The sequence below is a fragment of the Neofelis nebulosa genome, chromosome 6 (assembly GCF_028018385.1).
Source record: "Neofelis nebulosa isolate mNeoNeb1 chromosome 6, mNeoNeb1.pri, whole genome shotgun sequence".
Lineage (NCBI taxonomy): Eukaryota > Metazoa > Chordata > Mammalia > Carnivora > Felidae > Neofelis > Neofelis nebulosa.
This window is the reverse complement of record NC_080787.1, coordinates 53,892,317-53,915,552: the sequence shown is the minus strand read 5'-3', so window position 1 is coordinate 53,915,552 and position 23,236 is coordinate 53,892,317. Positions and strand designations below refer to the sequence as shown.

At 41.5% G+C, this 23,236-nt stretch overlaps 2 protein-coding genes across 3 annotated transcripts in view; both read left to right on the top strand.

The window, feature by feature from the left end:
* The first annotated feature begins 1,786 nt into the window (after positions 1–1,786).
* Positions 1,787–16,776, top strand: GSTA4 (glutathione S-transferase alpha 4). The gene is made up of 7 exons (XM_058734249.1): positions 1,787–1,918; positions 2,919–3,027; positions 7,515–7,566; positions 8,919–9,051; positions 9,927–10,068; positions 12,218–12,349; positions 16,150–16,776. Exons 2-7 carry the CDS (start codon positions 2,941–2,943, stop codon positions 16,270–16,272), a joined length of 669 nt encoding a protein of 222 aa, XP_058590232.1. The 5' UTR covers positions 1,787–1,918; positions 2,919–2,940; the 3' UTR covers positions 16,273–16,776.
* A 2,128-nt stretch (positions 16,777–18,904) lies between these two features.
* LOC131514348 (glutathione S-transferase A4-like) overlaps positions 18,905–23,236 on the top strand; it is a 37,756-nt gene continuing 33,424 nt past the window's right edge. For both annotated transcript variants that reach the window (XM_058734246.1, XM_058734245.1), the window contains exon 1: positions 18,905–20,457. The gene's annotated coding sequence lies outside the window, so the exon portion shown is untranslated. The remainder of the gene's footprint in view (positions 20,458–23,236) is intronic.

Genomic DNA, 23,236 nt, shown 5'->3' with positions numbered 1-23,236 from the left:
CTCAGGTTTCCCCTCGGAATTTGACGAAAGACCTAAGTCTACAATGAAAACAACCCAATCGGGAATGGACAACCCAGCACCTAGAGATATCCAGCCAATAAGGGTAGAACCTGAGAAGGAACAGGGGGAAGAGATGGGGGCAGGGAGGGCACTACCAGAACCTTATAAAATAAGGATCCTTGCCTATAGTTGGTGGGCATTCATTTTCTAATGTCCCCTCTCTGTAAAGAGAGCTTTCCTACTTTCTTGCTTTCTGATTGTATACCCTAATAAACTTCTGCCTGCTGCTCATTTTGTGTCCTCCTCTTCATTCTTTGAAGTGGTGAAACAACAAATCCTGGGTTTTGAGGTAAAAAAAAAAAAAAAAAAAAATCCTGCAACACTGTGACTTGATTGTTAAGTCTGTTATCTTACACCTCAATATTGCACCCTTTTCTTAACCATAGTCTTCAAATGAATGGTACTACTTTAATACACACAGATATTTAGTAGGTTTCTCTCTACTTTGCACTGTCCCAATTTATTCTCCACGCTCCTGACAGAGAAATCTATTAAAAATAAAATCTGTGTTATTTGCTGTGGTTGTTCAGTGCCACAGGCCTCTCCAGGCAGGTACTTTCAAAAACCCCTCATGGGGGAAACCGATAATCAACATCTATAGTCGGAGAAATAGCTGAAATAGTTTTGAAGTCCTTTTGAAGGCATATATTTTAAACTGAGATCCATGTGAGTTCTGCCTTCTACTCTGTAATATAGCCTTGATGACTTTACTATGTTGTTTTAGTTTTAACTTATTTACCAGCCAAATCACTTTTGACTGGTAAAAAGTGACACGTGACACGTCTACCCCAATGTTGTCCTTCCTCCCATCCAGGAAGGTGCTCTGTGTAGCCTGTGACTTAGAGTTTCTGAAGTGAATGGTAAAGCTCAAGATGATAGTTGGGGTCAGGAAAGAAAGGGGGAAAACACATATATGTATTTAGTATATATACACAAAATGAAATGAGAGAATTTAAGTTCTGTTTAATAATACATGGGTTCTGTTTAATAATAGTATGTTTATGTAATGCCTTTTGTTCTCTTGTAGGGTACTTTGCTTATTTTAAGAGCCTTCAAATATTAGCTGTACCTATTATATGAATTTACAAGACGTTGCCCTTATTAAAAGTTTGTAGTTGCTATATTAAAATATTTGGTAGGGGTTGTCGTCTCAAAAGAAAGGCAGACTGCCACGTGCAGCGCCTCATTTGGATGTGTCTGGAGTCTTGGAAGCTTGACTACCCTACGTTCTCCTACAAATGGACCTTGAGAGCTTGTTTGGAGGTTCTAGCAGGGGAGCGCAGCTACTCGTATACCCTTGACCGAAGAACGGTCCTCCTCTATCGGGGAAGGTCGTCCTCTTCGACCGAGCGCGCAGCTTCGGGAGGGACGCACATGGAGCGGTGAGGGAGGAAGGGGACACCCGCCTAGCCAGCCAGATCAGCCGAATCAACCCTGGCGATCAATGGGGTGACAGATGTCGCAGCCAGATCGCCCTCACATCCAAAGCGCTAGGGGCGCGCACGAGCTATATAAACCTAAAGAGATTTTTAACTTTACGCATAGGCCGAGTCACTCTAATGGTACCGGGCCTCTAAAAGGATTTTTTAACTAAAGTCCTAATCTAACTAACACTTTAAAGTCTACTTAATTCCTCAAAACGCTAAAATTGCCGCTAAATGGCTCGAATTTGGACTATTTTCATATTATCCAGAATGCCTTGCAGATGGGTGGAGCATGCTAAACACTGCCGTCTCTATTGGTGAGACTTCCCAACCTCGCCCACCGGAGCGCCAGCTCGCGGCCAGCTGGTCCCGCCTCGCTGCAGACAGCTGGCAGAGCGCTTTGTGAGGCTCCGGGTGCTCCTAGCGGACTCCAGGTCTGTCTCCCTCCTGCCGCTCCCACCCGCCCATCCCCTTCGCCCTCCACTCCCTGGCCCCGAGTCTCTTCCTCCACCGTGCGTCCCAACTCTCTCCCAGCACCCATTCAGTCCTTCTCATCTCCCTCCCACCCGTCCTTTGGCGCCTCCGCCTCCTTCTGGGCAGACGTGGCCCTCTTGGCTGGGGCTGGAGTCATTCTTGGCTCAGCGTGCGTATTTTTATTAACCCGCTCTGCGGAATCCGAACCCACTGGTTTCCGTGGAAGGCTAGCTCGTGGGCTAGCTTTGGGTTTCCATGGGCTGAGCGGGGACCGGAGTAGCCCAGTCCTAGTAGACTAGGAGTCTAGTCTCGGGTGGTCGAGTCCGTGGCCTGGACGCATTCCCGAAGCCCGAGGCTCCCCTCCGAGCTGTGGCGGGGGACGTGCGGGACCCCGGGGAAGCTACCGCAGGCTGGAAGACCGACGCACATTTTGCAGACAATAGTAATGCTCGGCCGGCCCATCTCTCAATAGCTGTAATAATCACATATGACGATGCATGTGAAAACATGAATTCTTGCAAGGGTTCCAGAGTGCATAATTAATTCTCCGCGGCCCTCCGCACCTTGCCTCACCAGACCGAATTTGAGAAATTTAAGCTTTTCAAGGTCAAAGTGTATGATGTTCTGAATCGGGGAAGTACCGTACTGCTGGCTAGGATGTCTTTACAACAAATGGCCCCAGCTTCCCAAGATCCAGAATAAGAGATCATAAATAGAAATGGTATGGAAGTCAAGTGGTTGTTTCTTTTAATATTTGAAAATGGTGGTATGTTTTCATTGAGTGAGCGAAAACGCAGTCATAAAGGAAAAAAAAAAAAAAAACGAAAACAAAAAGCAAAACCGACTTCCTTTGCCAAAATCCTGAATATTCGTTTAGCCCGTGAGCACCGGGGTTGAAGACTCGAAATAAGAGAAATAAGACTGCTGGTGTGCGAGGAGCTGCGTATTTGTTTTTTTCAGAAACCTTTTCTGAAAGGCCATCATGGCAGCAAAGCCCAAGCTCCACTATCCCAACGGAAGAGGCCGGATGGAGTCCGTAAGATGGGTTTTAGCTGCCGCTGGAGTCGAGGTACCCTCTATGCTGTTTCTTCACAGATTTGTTGTACAACTTTGAGACTTTTGAGGAAAACATAAATGGCGGAGTCCTGTTCTAGCCCTCTCCCCCACCCAACACAGACATGCTTGGTTGAGTCAGAAGATTCCTTGGTTGAGTCAAAAGGGGTTTTTCTTTATAAATGGAATGTGGTTAATGGAAATCTGTTTTACTTTCCACTTTTACTTAATCATTGGCTTCTGATCTACCACCAGGAAGTATTAATAAGGAGAAGAGGAATGAACCTGAAATTTGCCAGTTACAACTTTTCTTAATTATACAAGCTATAGGTAAATTTCCTCTTCAATGGCTTCTAACTGGCAGCCTTCCTCTGCATATGTGTAGGCTTTGGCCCACGGTGGTTTTGTCTTTTTGTTCTATTCTTTTAGTTTCTTATTTATGGAAATGTTCTAGTGGGTTACAAAGGTTGGGAAACCATTGGCATAAATTTCCCTCACCCATTTTCTTTTTTTTTTTTTTTTTTTATTTATTTTTTTGGGGGGGGACAGAGAGAGACAGAGCATGAACGGGGAAGGGGCAGAGAGAGAGGGAGACACACAGAATTGGAAACAGGCTCCAGGCTCCGAGCCATCAGCCCAGAGCCTGACGCGGGGCTCGAACTCACAGACCGCGAGATCGTGACCTGGCTGAAGTCGGACGCTTAACCGACTGCGCCACCCAGGCGCCCCTCCCTCACCCATTTTCAATTGTCATTTGCTTTGTGCTAATCTTGTTTCATCCATCTCCTCCATTTGTTTTGTGGGAGTATTGTAGTTTTTATCTCTAAAAGGTAAGGATTTTAATACATAACCACAATACCATAATATCACCCAAGAAAATTAGCAGTTCTTTACTAATATCTTAACAGTCTGATTACTTCAAACAGGTCTTTTTATAGTAAGTTTATTCCAGTCTGGATCTATATCATGCCCACACATCGCATTTGCTTAGGTTTCTTTCAGGATTTTTTAAATCTGTAACAATTTCCTCTGCATTTTTTAAAAATAAACTTTATACTTGGGAATAATTTTAAATTTATAGCGAAGTTATGAAGACAGTGCACAGTGTTCCATTAATAGCCACTCAGTCCCTCCTGATGATATCGTCTTACATAATCATGTCAAAACTAAGAAATTAACATTGGTGCATGACTAAACTACAGACTATTTGAATTTAATTAGTTTTGCCAATAATGTCCTTTACTCTTCCAGGATCCCACATTATACTTAGTCACTACGTTTCCTTAGTCTCAACCTGTGACAGTTTCTCAGTCTGTCTTTTATTTCACGACCTTGACAGTTTTGAAAAGTATTGGTCAGGTTTTTTGTAGAATTCTCCATAGTTTAGGTTTGTTTGAAGTTTTCTCATAGTTGGACTGGGGTTTGAGGTTTTGGGGAAGAATAGCACAGAGGAGAAATGCCTTTCTCATTGTATCATATTAGGGCTGATATTAACATGAGTATATCACTGGTGCTGTTAACCTTGGTCATTTGGCTAAGACGGTGTCTGCCAGGTTTCTTCATTGTAAAAGGATTTGTTCCCTTTATTTTTTGGAAACGAGTCATTAAGTGCAGCCCACGCTTAAAAGGATGGGAATTAAACTCTACCTCCTGGAGGGGGCGGCATCTGTGTTTAGAATTCTTACATAAGAGAGATTTGGGTTTTTTCTTGTCCATTTATCTATTCAATCATTTATTTTTATCAGTATGGACTTTAGTATTTATTTTGTGCTTTGGGTTGTAATCCAATAATGTTTTCTTGCTCAAATTGTCCCACTTTGGCCATTAGCTCTTTCACGTTGGCTCCTGCGTCACACGTGTGCACATGACTTCATCCTCCCTTTTCTTTTTTTCCCTTTAGCTCTTTCTTACTTTCTGACACTACAAGATGCTTCAGGCTCATCTTGTATTTTCCTTGCCCTGGCCTTAGAAATTGGTATTTTTCCAAGGAGCCCTGGTCCCTTTTATTAGCAAATGGTATTAGCAGCCAACAGCTGAGTGCTAAGTGTCTGCATCTGTTTGTAGTGCCATTTATTTGTGGAAGAAACTACCCTGTAGAATTTCCCCCATTCTGGATTTGACTGACTTACCCTCATTTCAACATATTCTTTTATTCTCTGTGTTTCCTGTAAACTAGTTAGACCCAGAGATATGATCAAATCCAGGCTCCTTTTTTTCTTTCTATCTCTAAATCTTTTTTTTTTTTTTTTTCCTACCAGACTCCATCACAGGGATACTGGGTGCATATTTTTATTATACGACATCAAGGGATGCATGATGTTTGACTGTCTCCTTTTCAGCAACGCCGGCTTGATCAGTGCGTTCCGGTGACGTCAGGCTGGATCCATGCATAAAGTTTCCTCCATCACCTTCTCAACTAGTGGTTTTAGCAGCTATTTTCATCACCATTGTTAGGGATAACAAAATGGTGCTTTTTCTATTTCTGTCTATCATTTTATCTGAATTTATTAACTGTGTTTCTTTTCTGAAGAGTAATTTTTCACTTAACTATTTAATTACTTTGAACTACAGCTCATATGGGAAGAGTAAGGTAAATGCTTGATATAGTCTCTTTATCGATTTTCAGAATAATTAGACGTTACCGTAGTAACCTCCAAAGATGATACATGAGGGTTTTGGGGTTTGCGGTTTTGTGTTGTTTGGTTGGTTTTAGTTTTGGTTTCTTTGCATATCATTATAACTCACCATATAGTGTTTTACAGTTTTCTAAGTGAGTTGATATCACTTTTATATACAAATTCTGACTTCTGACTTCTCTTGAGAAATTTGAAGATCTGATTGATACTGGACCCTCATTTTCAGAGGGCAAGTAATTACTAAGTCTGACTAAGTAAGGAAGGACTGCCACCATAGATGGTCCTTTCTAGTTCATCACAGTCCCCATTATTCCCCCATTGTCTCAGGATATGTTTTCTAATTATGTTAATAAGATAGTGAAAAAAATTCTTGGTCCTGTGACCTGAACCTGGTTGGCTTATTGATGTCACCTACCTTTTCCCTGCATGCTTCTGAGTTTGCAGTTCTGTCTTATTGAATAGGTTTGCAATGGATATCTTATTTGTACCTTTAATATAATCTTTTCCCAAATCTTCTCTCTTCCAATCCTCATTCTACCTCATGCCTCCTACTCTCCTATGTATGAGTCAAGATTCTTGGTGACAGCAGTAGAAAGCCAACCCTAATTAAGTTCTACAAAAAAGAAAGTGGGTCACGTAACCCACCTCCCCTAGACCAGTTGCAGTGGGCAGGCAGGTGAGGTAGAGGAATTAGCCTAGCAGGTCCTGAACCCACCTTCCAGCAAGTGTGGAGGGAAACCGCAAAGAAGTGTATAAAGGAGAAACTGACTCATGAACTCCCACACAACTTGGTAACCAAATTCCATCTAGAAGAATTATCAGAGGAGGGCTACCTAACTAAAGTCTAATCTCTTAAATAAAGATTTGTCCTTGGAGAATGGAGCTCACACTTTCAGTTGGGAAGTGAAAGTTAGTCTAGGAAAGGAGAGCCAGATAAGTGGTAAAGACTGCAGAGTGGGAATGGCAGAGGTGGATCCCTCGAACCTGTTCACAGATGTTGCACACTCAGGAGAAACTTAAACACAAGCAAAACAAAAGGAAACAAGTTTTCTGTAGGTTTGAAAGAGTCTCAGCCATTTTTGTTACAGAATACCCCGCGTCCTGGATTTGCCTGATTTTCACCTTGCAGTTAGATCTGGCAGTATTTTTTACAGTGTTATTGTGCCCTTCTCACTGTCACGGCAGGAAGCACACACTGTCTCAGTGTCCCCCAATGGGGAGCTAAGTTTGACCACTTGGTTAGATAGATGGTGTGATCTCCAAATCTTTCCACCACAAAGATGCTTTTTTCCTTTGTCATAATTAACTTGTGGGCTGATACTTTAAGGTTGTTTGAATATTCTGTTCCCCATAAGGCAGTGATTTCAGCATCCATTTTGATCCTTTTCAGAATCAGTTGTTACATTGTAGGTTACAAATTGGTGATTTTCTAATTGTATCATTAGCACTAATTCTTCTGTTAAAAAAAAAAAAAAGAAGCTTTTCCTTCTGCCTTGTTGAATATCATCACTTAAGGACACAGGGATTTTTTTTTATTAGAGTGTGTGATGATCCTTAAGTGACATTACCCGTCTGATGCTTGAATTGTCCCTAATTTGGCTAAGGACTCCCCTTCAGGTAGGGTCCTGCCTGCCTTTGCCTTTGCCATATCTCATTGGTCTTTGAGCTCTTCCTTGCTTTCTGATGTATTAGCATCAACCTTTTCTCCCAGGAGTCCAGGTTTCTTTTAGTGATACAGGGAAACCAAGATGTGGGTGCTAAGTGTGCTCCTTCTGCTTCTGAGACAGTTTAACTTGGTATTTTCAGTCCTGATCCTGTAATGATATGTGCCTTCATGGGGGATATCTTTTTTTTTTTTTTAATTTAGTTTGATGAAGAATTCTTAGAAACAAAAGAACAGTTACAGAAGTTGCAGGATGGTGAGTATGGAAGTGAAACAACTGTTTGGTAATGCTGATTTTTCTTTTAAGAACCGATATTTATGTGGAAGGTCAAAGATGCTGCTTACACTGAACTCTCAACAGTATCCTAACACCAGGGGGGGAAATAGCTGAAATTGCTCTTCTCTGAGAGCTAAAGGGAGTGAACCATCAGGTGAACAGCCTTTCTCCATCCCTTTCTCCTCTCTCTGCCCCCCTCTTCTCCCGCTTTTTTTCCTCTCCTTCATACCTTCCCTCTTCATCTTCCCCACCTAGCTCCAAATTATCTGAGCCATCAGTGCCTGCTTGAGTATGCAAACAGAAGTCCTCATTTAAACTGGGCCACATATTTGCAGTGAATACTAAACAGAAATGAATTCAATGAAAGTCCCCCCACCTTCAACTCCTGATCAGCCCCACTCCCTCTATGCCCAGGCTCCATAAGGAATACCTAGTGACTCTGTAAGTAGCCTCCCTCCCAGCCATCAGCAGGGTCTCTAGACCCAACTGAAGGCTGCCTCAAGAGGTACCAACTGTAATGTCACTCTTCCTGTGTGACACTGGCCTCATGTCACTAGGCATGTGTTGAGTAATCATTTTCCCCAGACACTCATGTACCCCCAATCTGTGAGCTCCTTGAGGGCTAGGCTGTATCCTACATTTGCATCTCTCCCCAGGGCTTAGTATGTGGAAAGTGTTTGACACAGTTTTGTTGAAAAAAGCAAGTGGTTGGTTTTTGATCCATGACAGCAGACTTGGTAGTACGTGGTCTGTGGCTGTGGAACAGAAAGCCCGGTGAGTACACATGAGTCTCAGTCGGTGACGTAGGTTTTATGATCAGATTGTTTAAAGCAGTGCAATCGATAGAACATTCTACAGTGATGGAAATGTTGTATTCCCAGTCTGGTGTCATAGCCGCTAGCCATACGTGCCTACTGAGCACTTGCAATGTGTCTAGCATGCTTAAGGAATTGAATTCTAAATTTGTCAAAATTTTGATTAATTTAAGTGTACATTTAACTAGACACATGCAGCTACTGACTACTGACTGGGTTGGCCAGTGCAGCTCTGAAGAAATATCTTCCCCACATTCTCTCCCGCCCCTTGTCATGACTGTTGGGCACTTTTGCTGGTGTGAACATGAAAAGGGAAGGTTTTGAACAGGGCTTGTTTTCAGGCTTATTTGGCAGTTCAGTCTGCTACCCTGCATGAAGTTGATGTCATCTGTCATCAAGGAGCTTTCCACTGTTCCCAAGGCTCTGGCCCCACCGTCCCTTTTCATTCAATAGGGCGTGTTCAGGGGTTGGGGGACAGGGAAGAGATCAGTTTTAACTCTGGGCTTCCATTCTCAGGTAACCACCTGCTGTTCCAGCAAGTGCCAATGGTTGAAATTGACGGGATGAAGTTGGTGCAAACCCGCAGCATCCTTCACTACATAGCAGAGAAGCACCACCTGTTTGGCAAGGACCTCAAGGAGAGAACCCTGTACTATGGCCCTCTCAAGTGTTCTTGATTGTCACTTATTGAGACCTCAGCCGATTAGCAGTCTCTACAGCACACCCCGTCTCCTTTATGTCTTGTATCATTAGAGTAAACCGGGAACAAAAACCAGTTGGAAAATCAGCACAGAGAGTCTGGGCAAAACAATAGAGAAGAATTGAGTTCAGATACTAGATCCTCTATTTGGGGTGTGATTGTTTCAGGTTTCAACATGTTTAAATGCTTTGATATTGCTTTTTACCTTTCTTGCAAATTTAATATCACAGAGTATTAAGAACAGGCAGCTGCTATGACATTCAAGGTCAGGAATACTGTACCTTGATTATAATTTGGATTATATTTTTGAACTCAAAGCCTGATCGTTGTACCTACTAAGATGCGTGATCCAAGGCAAAATGCTGAGTTCCACAGTCCTGCCAAGTGTCCTGTACAATATATTGATATCATATGCCTGATAATGAAAGTCAATTAATATGGATAATGGAGTCAATGAAATATTGGGTGGAGTGTTTAGCACCATGCCTGGTACATACCAAGCATTCCATAAATGATAGCCACTGTTTTTATAAATGTGAAATTCCACCCACACCAAGCGTGGGTTCTGGAGTAAGGATACACAATTAGGGTCCCTGGAGAGGGGGATGTCATGGCTATTTGCTTTCTGATCTGTGACAGATTTTTTTGAATTACAGCTAAAATTGGCTTTGCATCTTTGCTCTTGAGCCACGTATAGATAAATGCTCCCGGGTCCTTAAGTGGCCAGAGCCTTAAGAGAAAAGCACTCTGAATTCTTAGTTGTGGAAGCCGATGAGTTCAAAGAAGGGGAAACTGAGATAACCTTTTTTTGTTGTTATTTTAAGGATTGACATGTATGTGGAGGGGACGCTAGATCTGCTGGAACTGATTATCATGCATCCTTTCCTAAAACCAGATGATCAACAAAAGGAAGTGGTTAACATGGCCCAGAAGGCTATAATTAGATACTTTCCTGTGTTTGAAAAGGTAGGTGGCAGAGCAACTCACGAACACAGCATGGCCAGACTACAAGGGAGCTGTCACTGACGCCCCGCTCTGCTCTGGGCAGTGGAAAGGGGAGCCTGCTGGACTAACCTCGGGGATTCCCGAGAGCTGACAGTAGCTGTCAGAGCAAAGCCAGGGTGTCTTGAAGCCCCTCAGGCTCTACTTGGACCATGTTACTCGGAAGTCTGGAAAAAACATGGGTTCACCACATGTGCGCATTATTGTTCACCGGGTGCCCACCCTGTGTAAGATGCAGAAAAGCAGAAACTGCCTAATTCCTACCTTCTTTCATCCCATGAACATTTGAGGAAAGGCCATTGTATACCAACATCCTACCTGATAGTTTGGTATGATGAGAAGACCATTGTTTTATTTCTCTCCCGTTTGCTCTCTTTGCTTCCTGTTTTGTTATTTTCCTCATCTTGTTAATATATCTGCTTTACTGGGCTTCAGACTCCTGTTTTTCTCAACTAAGAGCAATTGTTTTAAATGTTTCGGTTAAAAAAAAGAAGAGAGTGTAAACGTACAGAATTGGCAAATCTCTGGCCATCTTTGTAGAATTAGATTTAAGAAGGAGAGGTATTCTCTGGGTTTTTCGGTCACTTGGTTTCATGATCTCTCACCCACAGGCACTTTGCAAATGTAAAATGTGATAATGTAGAAATGTGTGACAAGGGAGGAAGAGGTGCCTTGGTGAGAGGTCACTGCTGGTTCTTAAATTCCTATGGCCCAGACTGAATCAGGGCTCCTAATACATACATGAGCTAAAAATTTTTAGCTTTATTTTTTTTAATTTTTATTGTTTTTTTACACATAATGGAATGGAATCACAGAGAGACTGAACAACATGCCTGATGTGGGGAGCCAGGATTGGGAATCCTGGCCTCTGACTGTAATTCTGGATTCACTATGCTCTCCCACTCTGGCTCCAGTAGCTATACTTGATTTGGAGTTGTATGTAGAGCCCCTGTCTGACACCCCGCCAACCCCCCCCCCCCCCCCCCCCACACACACACACACCTTGCATGCATTCATACTCACTTACGGGCATCTAAGAGTTCACTACAAAGGAGATCCCCCCTTTTCTTTCTTTCTTATTTTTTTTCTTTTTTTTTTTTTTTTAACTTTTATTTATTACTGAGAGAGAGAGACACAGAGCGTGAGCAGGGGCAGGGTAGAGAGAGGGGGAGTCACCGAATCTGAAGTAGGCTCTGAGCTGTCACCACCGAGCCCGACGCGGTGCTCGAACTCACAAACCTAGAGATCACTACCTGAGCCGAAGTCGGTCGCCCAACCAACTTAGCCACCCAGGCGCCCCAATCCCTCCCTTTTTTACCACTGTTCCTTGCTTCCTCCTCCTCATCATCTATCCCTATGAATCTCTGAAGCGACATGTTGCCCTCACAACGGGAATCAAGATGAGCCCTTGTGCTTTTAGTTTTCTCTGTCTTGGAAGTTGTGACAGGAAGCCTGCTTTATTAAAAAAAATTTTTTTTTCAATGTTTATTTTTGAGAGACAGAGACAGGTTGTGAGCAGGGGAGGGGCAGAGAAAGAGAGAGGGAGACACAGAATCCGGAGCAGGCTCTAGGCTCTGAGCTGTCAACACAGAGCCTGACGTGGGGCTCGAACTCACGAACTGTGAGATCATAACCTGAGCCAAAGTTGGACAGTTAAGGGACTAATCTACCCAGGCACCTCGGAAACCTGCTGTTTTTATGGTCATGTCTAGTTGATGACTGCAGGTCCCCATGTTTGTAGAAATACAGAGTCAGCAAGTGAGATTAGAGTCCTTGGAGGGGACCTGTTGCTGACTTACATGACGTCCCCCAGCCTCCTGCATCTGTCACCTCTAATCATTTCTGTAGGATACGTTTATGGAATAGATGTGTCCTTTTAAAGCACTGAATGCTAAATCTAGAATTCAGATTTTCTTCCCCTTTTCAGTGTTTGATATAAAGCAAGTATTTAATGGTACTTCTGTGTCTACACCCTTTGTGTGTTCTCTCTCTCTGATATAGGGATCCTCCTCTTGGTATTACTTATATGCAGAGATACTGCACTGACTCAATAGTTTCATCAGTTTCTCTGTGTAAAGAATTGTTAGCAATGCAAAACATTTATATCCTGCAGGTTTTAAGGGATCATGGGCAAAGGTTTCTCGTTGGTAACCAGCTGAGCCTTGCGGACGTGATTCTACTCCAAACCATTTTGGCTCTAGAAGAGAAAATCCCCAATATCCTGTCTGCATTTCCTCACCTCCAGGTAAATAAAACCATGTTTTAGAAGATTGGTCCAGATCTGTTAGACCTTCCTTCCTTCAATATCTGTTAGTTGGTTGGCTAGGGGTGCATGTGTCCTTTTTTAGATTCTGGTTAGTAAAATGAAATGAAAGTAGAAACTTGAAATGGTTTTTCTGGTTCCCAGATCTTACGAGCTGGAAGATAACATATCTGTGAAAGCAGTTTTACCTAAGTTTTGTCCCATAACTACGCCCTTGAAACAAATCACATACACAGTTTGCTAACAAACTTGCCTTAGGGGTAATCTCAGGGATGAGGCGTTCCTCATCTGTCCATGCCGTATATATACTGACAGGAGGGCTTCAGGGTCAACACCAAAAACAGTCCCCTTGTCAGGATGTGGCTCCCGATTTTCAGAAATAGGTGCTCTTGAATTGGAAATGTCCCAGCCTGAGTTCTGAAAACAAGTAAGAGGCTCACTGAATATCACTCCAGAGAGTTCCCACCATACATTCCCCTTCTTGGAAAATCCAAGGAGAGACTTGTGTGTGTCTCCACTTATTCCTCAGTATTATTCTGGTAAGACTGATCATGGAACTTCAAAGCAGAAAAGGGCTTTAAACACCTAACCTCATCCAGCACCTTTGGTGTAGATACGAGGAAATAGAGACCCAAGGTCAGGAAGTCAGCAGCCAAGATGGCCTAGTTAGTGAGCCTCAGTTCTGTCTAGGACCTTAGCCTTTTATCTCCAGGTCCAGTGGGTTTCCTCTATATGGGGGTTTGGCAAACTGCAGCCTCCGGGTCAAATCAACCCTGCCACCTGTTTGTGTATGGTCCCTGAGCTAAGAATGGTTTTTACATTTTTTTTAAAAGTTTTATTTATTTTTAAGAAATCTCTACACCCAACATGGGGCTTGAACTCATGACCCCAAGATCAAGAGTCACACACTCCTCCGACTGAACCAGCCAGGTACCCCAATTTTTACATATTTAAGTGGTTGGAAAAAAACATCAGAAGAATAGTATTTCATGACACATGAAATTATATAAAGTTTGAATTTCACAAAGCCATGCTCATTCATGCACACATTGTTTACAGCTGCTTTTGTACTACCACAAGAGTTCAGTAGTTTTTTTTTTTTTTAATGTTTATTTATTTTTGAGACAGAGAGACAGAGCATGAACGGGGGAGGGTCAGAGAGAGAGGGAGACACAGAATCTGAAACAGGCTCCAGGCTCTGAGCAGTCAGCACAGAGCCCGACGCGGGGCTTGAACCCACGGACCGCGAGATCGTGACCTGAGCTGAAGTCGGATGCTTAACCGACTGAGCCACCCAGGCGCCCCAAGAGTTCAATAGTTCTGATAGAGACCATATGGCTTGCAAAACCTAAAATATTTACTAACTGGTCCTTTATAGGAAAAGGTTGCCAATCCCTTATATACCCAAATGGGCACATATTTGACTAAGTTACCAAAAGTCAAGAGAAATACACTAGATCTCCAAAATCTCCAATGCTTCTTAAAAAATGATAATAATTTTTCCAAGCCTAGCAAATACACTTTGATATACTTATGAGGACAACAACCACTAGTTAAATACATACACCTGGAAAAGAAGAATAGCAGTCTTCAACAAGGCAGTAGCCATTATATTGTTTAGCTGCCTGTTCATTTCCTCTTGTAGACACAGGGGCGAACATTCTTTAACCTGACTTTCATACCAGTAAGTCCCTGAAATAACTCAGGGACCTGTTGGCATTTTCCATCCATGACACTAACAACTTATTTTTAAACCCCAGGTACATCTATGTAAATGTAATTTTTTGAAATGTGGGTCAAGGTTTTTTTTTTCCCATATTGAAGGATAGTTGACACACAATGCCATGTTAGTTTCAACACCGTGACCCAGCAGCTCCACACATCATGCTATGCTCATGACAAGTGTAGCTACCATTTGTCCCCATACAACGCTATTACAGTGTCATGGACTATATTGTCTGTGTTGTACCTTTCATTCCCATGATTTATTAATTCCATAACTAGAAGCCTTTATCTCCCACCCCACCCGTTTTGTCTATCCCGCCCCCACCCCACCACCTTCCTTCTGGCACCTGTCAGTTTGTTCTCTATTTATGTGTCTGTTTCTGTTGCTTGTTTCATTTTTTAGATCCCACATATAAGAAAAATCCTATGACACTTGTCTTTTTCTGACTTATTTCACTGAGCATAATACCTTCTAGATCCATCCATGTTGTCACAAATGGCAGAATTTCATTCTTTTGTATGGCCAAGTAGTGTTCCATTGTATATGTAAATACATATCTTATATATCCACATCTTCCTTATCCATTCATCTATGGGTGGACACTTAGGTTGTTTCCATAATCTGGCTATTATAAATAATACCACAATAAGCACAGGGGTGCATATATCTTTTCAAATTAGGGTTTTAATTTTCTTTGCGTAAATACTCAGTAGTGGAATTACTGGATTGTATGGTATTTTTATTTTTAATTTTTTGAGGAACCTCCTTACTGTTTTCCATAGCAGCTGTACCTAAATACAATTTTAATCTCTGATGAGATTGGGCATCAATATTAAAACACTTTTTTTTATGTTTATTTTATTTTTTGAGAGAGAGAGAGAGAGAGAGGGACCAAGCATGAGCAGGGGAGGGACAGAGAGAAAGGGAAACACAGAATCTGAAGCAGGCTCCAGACCTGAGCTAAAGTCAGACACTTAACTGACTGAGTCACCCAGGGACCCCTTGGTATTAAAGGACTTTAGAATCTAACACCAGATCTAAGTTGAAATGAGTATCATTCCTGCATTGATTAAAGGGCATAAAAGTCAGATGTCACAAAAGTTTTATTATATGTGACAAATATGAATCTCAGGTAAACCTTTAAATGATAAATCCTATAGAACAAGTTTCCAAATGTTAGTATAGTATTTGAAATTAGATGATATAAAGAGTTAAAATAAGTAATAAAAAGAGAAAATTGTCATTTACATAGCTTTAATTGACATAATTATTAGCTTTTGTTAATAGTGAAATATGTATGTATGTTTCTGTATCTCTGTGTGCATGCTTAAGGCTATGCTTTGTATATTATTGACTTTTAATAAATAGTAACTTTTTGAATAAATGACCTTTTTGAAAAATTTTATTAGAATAATTATATATGATAGATATACACTTCTTCATATGGTTCAAAATTTTTATTAGATCGAATAGACTTTTCTTCTCAATTACTGAGAATTGGTAAGATTTGACTGTATGAATGGAAAATATGATTGCCGTAAATATATGGTATCTGGGGTCTGAACCCCAGGCTGTAAAAAATGCTACTGTCCGTCTCCCATTCATAGCCATAAAGAGGATCCATTTGCTAATAGGAGTAAAACAAGTCCAAGGAAGCTGAATTTCAGTTGTGCCATATGGTGACTTTTTTAAATACTTTTATTCAAATGACTCATGCATTTTCTCTGAGTAGAATAGTATATTTAAGGTACTGATTTTTCCTTCCTTTTTTCTCTTTAAGCAAGTATTATAATCCTAATCTAAGTATCTTTTTTATTTTTCTATGTCTGAAAAGAATTCACATTTTGGTCTGAGCTGTGAGTTTGCATGAATAAGGCCTGGATAGATCCCAGCCATTGTGGGCAGAGATTGTAAATAGTCACACCAACACTTCTGCTTGGGTTTCTGTAACAAATATGTATTGCAAAAACTTTCATGGGCCATTTTGCACAACTGTATTTTCACAGTAACTTATTACCTTTGCTGTTAACCTTGAACTGTTGTTTTCCTTTTTCAGGAGTTCACAGTGAAAATCAGTAATATACCTACAATTAAGAAATTCCTTGAACCTGGCAGCAAGAAGAAGCCTCCTCCAGATGACATCTACGTGAGAACCGTCTACAACATCTTTATGCCCTAAGACATCACACCCATCTGTGAGTGCGAGCTAGTCCCTAGAGATTGCTGTCTCCACAATAGCATCTTCACTGATGCTGGGCCACTGCGATCCCAGCTCTGTCATGGTGCTATGTATGATTGTTCTTCAGTTGGGTCTTTCATGTCAAGATCTCTTTTAGAATCATTGATTTTTTTTTTTTTTTTTTTTTTTTTTTTTTTTTTTTGTCCAGTGAATAATTGTTAAGTGACCTTTTTCTGAAAACCTTTTTGAAGAGGCTGACATTTAAGTTAGATCTGATGTGGTTACTCATTTCCTGAATACCAAGGATGGGCAGGACCTCATGTTCTCCTCTGAGCTTCTTTTCTCCTTTCCTTATCCCATTCTAAATGCCCTCCAATCTTTTCCTAATGTTTATTGTTTGATAACAACAGAATATCTAGTGAATAATTCCTCTCTGCTATAATAAGTCTGTGGTAGTAATGAAGGCAGTCAGTATTAGCCAAAATAAAGAATTTATAAATCATCGCCCTGTTGCCAGAATTTTTTTTTTAATTAAGTTGTTTGGAATTTATAACACACTCTCATGGTTCAAAAATCAAAAGAGCATAAGAGGGTATAGAGTTGGAAATGTTCTTTTCAGCCCTGCCCCCAAGCTACCCAGTTCTGTTCCCCATAGGTAAACACACTTATCATTTGTATATCCCTCCAGTTGTATTTGATGCATGTATATGAAAATATAAATATATATTATTTATTTCTTACTACCCAAATGGTTATTTGTAGACTGGTAACTTTTTGCATTTCAAAACTAAAAGTACTGTTTATTAATACTCCTTTATTTTTTTTTTATTTTTAAGTAAACGTTTTTTTAAAGTTTATTCATTTATTTTGAGAGAGAGGGAGAGAGCAGGGGAGGGGCAGAGAGAGAGGGAGAGAGAGAATCCCAAGCAGGCCCCACACTGTCAGCACAGAGCCCAATGAGGGGCTTGAACTCATGAACTGTGAGATCATGACCTGAGCTGAAACCAAGAGTTGGACGCTTAACCGACTGAGCCACTCAGGTGCCCCTATTTTTAAGTAAACCTACTAATTAAAGTATAATACACACACAAAGGTAAACATATTGTAATTTTAAAGTGTAATGAATTGTCACAAAGTGAATACTCCAATGTAACCACCATTCAAATCAAGAAATAAAACATCATCAACACCTCAGAGGCACCCCCCAAATGTCTCTTCTCAATAGTTTTTGTATATATAGTGCAATCATATGATACACATTTTTCTGTTTACTTTTTATACTTAATAATTTTTATGCCAAGAACGTATACCCTTGTTATACCACTGTATTAATACCGCTTTAAACATGTGTTGGTTTATTGCTCAGATACTGAGTACCTACTGTGTGCCAGGGAGGGTGTCAGGAGGCAGAATCCCAAAACAGAGCCCCTGCTCTGGAAAAATCCACCACACGGTAAGGGAGATAGACATGTAAACAGCTGAAGTAACTTTGGAAAAGGAAGAGTTGCTGCTTTTAGAGTATCTGATATTTCAAGAATTAAAAAAAAATTTTTTTAACGTTTTTATTTATTTATTTTTTTTAATTTTTTTTTTCAACGTTTTTTATTTATTTTTGGGACAGAGAGAGACAGAGCATGAACGGGGGAGGGGCAGAGAGAGAGGGAGACACAGAACCGGAAGTAGGCTCCAGGCTCTGAGCCATCAGCCCAGAGCCCGACACGGGGCTTGAACTCACGGACCGTGAGATGGTCACCTGAGCTGAAGTCGGACGCTTAACCGATTGAGCCACCCAGGCGCCCCTGATATTTAAAGAATTAAAAAACTAAGGAAAAGCAAGTTTTTGATGAGAGTCTTAGAGAGGACAAACTCATTTCTTACTGCAGAGGAATTTTTTGTCCAGATGTAAAAAGCAAACAGCAGCCATGAGGTGATCATTAATGCCTATCTTAATCAATGCCAGTACCTCAGTGTTTTATTAGAGGAAAATCAAGTACAGCCATCAGGGTGATTATTTGTGTTCTCATGTCCACAGTGTGGGCTTCTGTTATCACTATATTTAGAATTGCTGGAGGAGCAATGGCTTGGTGGCAGGCACAGTGCCGGGCAAGCCTGAGAAGTAATGATGAGCTAGGCTGCTGCTTCTGAGGGAGAGGCCCAGGCTCCCTCTTGGCTCCTGAGAGCAAGAGCAAAAGCCAGTAAGAGGAAAATGGGGGGTATATAGTACAGTATCACCTTGCCCAAAGACAGGTCTGCCCTTTGCTTCTGGGAGTTGATCTCTAAGCCCTTGGAATATCATGCCTGATGGGAACGCCTGTTTGCCTGGAGGAATTGGGCCAGCCAGATCATAACTACATGATTTAGGGTGAGACCCTTGAGCCACACCAACAATAGAGTACAGGGTGGTGTCACATGTCTACTCAACTATGGAGGGGCTGGAGACAGATCAGCCATATGGACAGTCAATCATGACCATATGATGGAGCCCTCACACCCACTCCCAAATTCTGGACTCAAGGCTCCAGGAGCTGTCCTGGTTGATTATACTCCATTGTCACACATGGTTGTCAGGAGGAGTTAATGCTCTCCATGACTACACATGACGAGGACATCCGGAAGCTCCATGTTGGGAACCTGCCCTGTGCATGTCTTCCCTTGGCTGATTTTCATCTGTATCCTGTCCTTGTAATAAACTACAGCTGTGAGTATAATAGCTCTCAATGTGTTCTGTGAGTTTGTCGGCAGATTGTGGAACTTAGGCTGGTTTGGGGGCACCCTTCAACTTGCAGCTGGTGTCAGAAGTGAGGGTGGTCTTTTGAACTGCTCCTTCTAACCTCTTCAGAGAAGAGAAACATGTTACACTCATGTGTAGATTAATGTATGCATAGGAACCAGACATTGACTTGATAACACCCAGGGTCTGTATGATTGAGTTTTGTGGGATGGCAGCAAATTTGCACTATTTTGTACTGTTACTGTGGTGTGATTTTACTATGCAGTGCCATTGCCTGGTGATATGTAGACCTCAAGCCTTTTTGTAACCGGTGGGTTTTAATTCTTCAACACTAGAGGGCCCTCAGGGCTCTGAGAAAACAACCAGAAAGAAAGGTTGGCTTCTGAATTAGAGGATTAGAGAAAATAAATACAAGAGACCATGTGGTGTCAAATGAAGACAGGTTCCTGTGTCTTTCCTGCTCAGGGCTACATGACCTTAAGTTGTGTGGTTCTCTTCCTGTATTGAAAACAACTTTCCCTCCTCCCCTATTTTGCCTCAGGTGGCATTACCCATTTTGTCACAGTCCATTTTTGGTCCAGGCTCCTACCCTTTGGTCTCAGCCCACAGCACTCCACCCCCATTTTCATGAGCCACCAGACTCTGGTAATAGAGTAAGAGGTCAGGAACAAGAAATCGTTTATTCTCAACAACAGCAGTATGGTAGAGGGTTCAGGGCTGACCCCAAGCCCATGGAATAAGAGGCTCACCAACTAAAGCCTCAGCAGGTGAATGAACAAGTAAAAGTGCCTAGCCCTAAATGGGCCAGTTGCAGAGGCTCTGGTGTCTGGACAGAGGAGAAGGTGCAGCACTTAATGAGCTTGGGACCCAGCACAAGCCACTCAGAAAGTTTGCAATACAGATTTACAACTATGCAAAGACCACTTTCGAATAACACTATACTGCCCGATGGATAGTGCAGGTATCTTAGAGTATTCCCGATTCTTTCCTCTGGTCCCTTATAACATTCTGTCATAGATGTCACTTATCCACAAGCTATAATCATCTGACATATTGTTCCTACTATTATTTTTAACACACTACATTTACTTGTTCATATATTTATACTGCCTGTCTTTCCCAACTAGAATGTAAGCACCACGAGTGCAGGAATTGGGGGTTATCATGCCTGCCACCATAGACTCCAGGCCTAAACCACTGACGGGCACAGAGCGGTACTCAGTAAATATTTGTTCAATGCACCAGTGGAATCTTACTTTCTTCTTACTTGGGCAACCTGATGCACTCTCAAATACACAAACAATGGATATAAAGTGAAGCCCCAGAGGTGTGTACAAACTGGAATGCTCGTTGGCTAATCCCTTGAGTTGGGTGGAGCATTCAGTGGGAAAGGAAAGGGTAATAAACCCTCACTTGATCTTCCTGCAACACTCCAAGACAAGAGCCACGAAGAGGTAAGGATAGTGGTGAATTTCTTATATGATGTTCTTGGGTTTGGCTGGATAGTTCTATTTTGTGGCCAAATTTGCAGCTTACAGTCAGCAATTGTTTTAACTTTGTGGTTAATTTAATGCCTAGGATTTTAAACTTGCCTATATCAAATAAAAGGAACATTTTTTATGCAGAGTAGATCTGTACATGGAAAAGAGATAGCAAATTTTCATCTAGACAGGCCTTTTGGAGACTTTCATTGCCTATGTATGACATACATATCACACATTGAAATGCCCCCCCCAAGCCCATACTGCACATTAAATGTAATTTAAAAAATAAGTATGTAAGAATCAAGTGGTATTTCAGTTGATTGGTGGAAATAACACACTTAAGTAGAATTGAAACATTTACCAATTTTTAAGCCATTGCTTCTCTGCCCCTCAGGCAAATCTCCTACTTTTGTACATAGTTGAAAAGAACACAGGTGCCCCCCACTCTGTGCCATGGTGGCTAACAGAGTAACTCTCCTCCATCTAGGTGTCTACTCTATGTAGGCTTGGAAGATATAATCATCCAGTCTGACACGGGGGTCTTCCTCCGAGGTCCTGCATCCCTGAGGGTCTGTGCTAAGTTGAAAAACAGGTGTCTGTCTCTAGTCAACCCTGACACAGTTTTTCTAGGTCTTGCCCAGATCTTTAAACAGCAATAGGCCAGGTGGTGGCCTACTTTGTTCATTCCTTCAACAGCCTGAATCACCTGGGCAGCTGAATGTCTCTTCCTTGGCTCAGGTATGTATTTCACCAAGATAAATTTATAAACCTGGGGGGTGTAAGTCGACCTCTTGTTAGTTTTGGCAACATGAACCAATCCATTAGGCCCATTAAACCCTAATGGAAAGGAAATACAGTTTCTGAAATATTTAGGAAATATATATTGCTGAAATACAGGGCTCTTTGGAGAAACTGCTTAGCATGTGAGGTTGGAATAGAGCTACCTCCCTAACCACCCTATTACAGAAGTAACTCCCACCCCCACCCTACCCAGGAATGTGGTTTGGCGGTTTGTGTATTAAAAATGTCAGAGAAATACTTGAGCTGTTTTTCGGAGGGGCTAATTCCATGTAAGAGGCTTACCTTTTGATAACATGTCAAATTCAACCAACGTGTCAAATCAACTAATTAAATATTTTTCTAATATGTCATGTTAGGAAAATAGAAGAGAAATAATTCCTACTCCATTACAAATGGATTGTAACTTTAAGCCTATATTTAACTATACTTTAAAGCTACACTGAAAGTCTTGGTTATGCTGTTAATATTGCTGTTTTCCAACTTTAACATATTCTTTGTCTGAAACATTGTCAACTTAAGGCTAAATTGATGCTACATTTTTCCAGTCTAGCAAATTTAAGTTCTGTGGGTGAATACAGGGTTATGTGGGAGAGATTTGGGTTTGTTTTGTTTTGTTTTGTTTTTGTCTCAATGATACATTTGGATCTACTGGTTACAATGAAGATAGGCCATTCTGATGCACTGGAGAAGCCAAAGTAAATGTTACAGATATTTCCATTAATAATAGATTTAGCATCAACATCTTGAATTATGGCCCAAAACATCTGCTAAAATTGGCAGCTTCTTAAATTAACCCCTTAAAATTTTCATTATCCTGAAAATTCAATAAAAGCCTGCCTTTTGCCTAACTGTTCAAATAACTGAGAAAATCGTGTGCTATTTTGCCCCAGTTATCCAGAATGGCTGTTAACATTGTCAGTAGAATTTCACCTCAAAAAGATTGCCTGTTTTCTCAAGGCATGTGTTCGACGGTTAGAGGAGTGTAGGGCAAAGAATGAAGACAAGTGAAGAAAAATAAGATCAGAAAGACTGTTCAAACTGAAAGAAATGAAGGAGATTATCAAATTCTAAGCCAACTCCCCGTTTGATAGTTCAGGCAAGTGACATTTCTTCCAGACCTCCCACAGGATTGGAGGAAAGCTACACATCTGGTACTTGGTTAAACTTGGGGATGGAAGAAGCATTATATCTCTTCAAAGGGGGTCAATAAAAATTTATTTAGCATGGGAAATTCACTTACAACTATCCCAAACTCCCTTTGCCCTTCTTTTTCTCAATTCTTAGCCACATGCCACTCCAGCACTTCACCATTTGCTCACCCTACTTTTTAAGTATCTGCAATTTATGTCTGCACGACAGTTCCTGAGAAGAATGACCTAGGGCCACACATGGAGCCCCAGATGCAGTTGTGTTGGGTGTTCACTCCAGACCTGGCTTCTCAAAGTTCATTAAAAAAAAATTTTTTTTAATGTTTATTTATTTTTGAGACAGAGACAGGGTGTGAGCGGGGGCGGGGCAGAGAGAGAGAGGGAGACACAGGCTCCAGACTCTGAGCTGTCAGCACAGAGCCCAGCGCTGGGCTTGAACTCAGTGATTGTGAGATCATGACCTGAGCCGAAGTCGGACACTTAACCAACTGAGCCACCCAGGCGCCCCTCAAAGTTCATTTTGATATACAACTGAATTGTCTAGGTCTCTTATGAAAAACATAGACTCTGATTCAGTAGCTTTGACCCAGGAATTTAGAGTCTACATTTCTAACAAGCTCCCAGGTGAAGCTGATGCTGCCAGTCCAAAATCCCACTTGTGGAGAATGCCTTCTTTCAGAAGCAAATTTGACTTCTTTTCTCGCATGTGAATGTTACTACAATCTGGAGATAGGGAATGTGTATGTGCCTATGTGTGTGTGTGCATGCGTGTGTGCACGTCATTTTTTGAGTCCTTACTA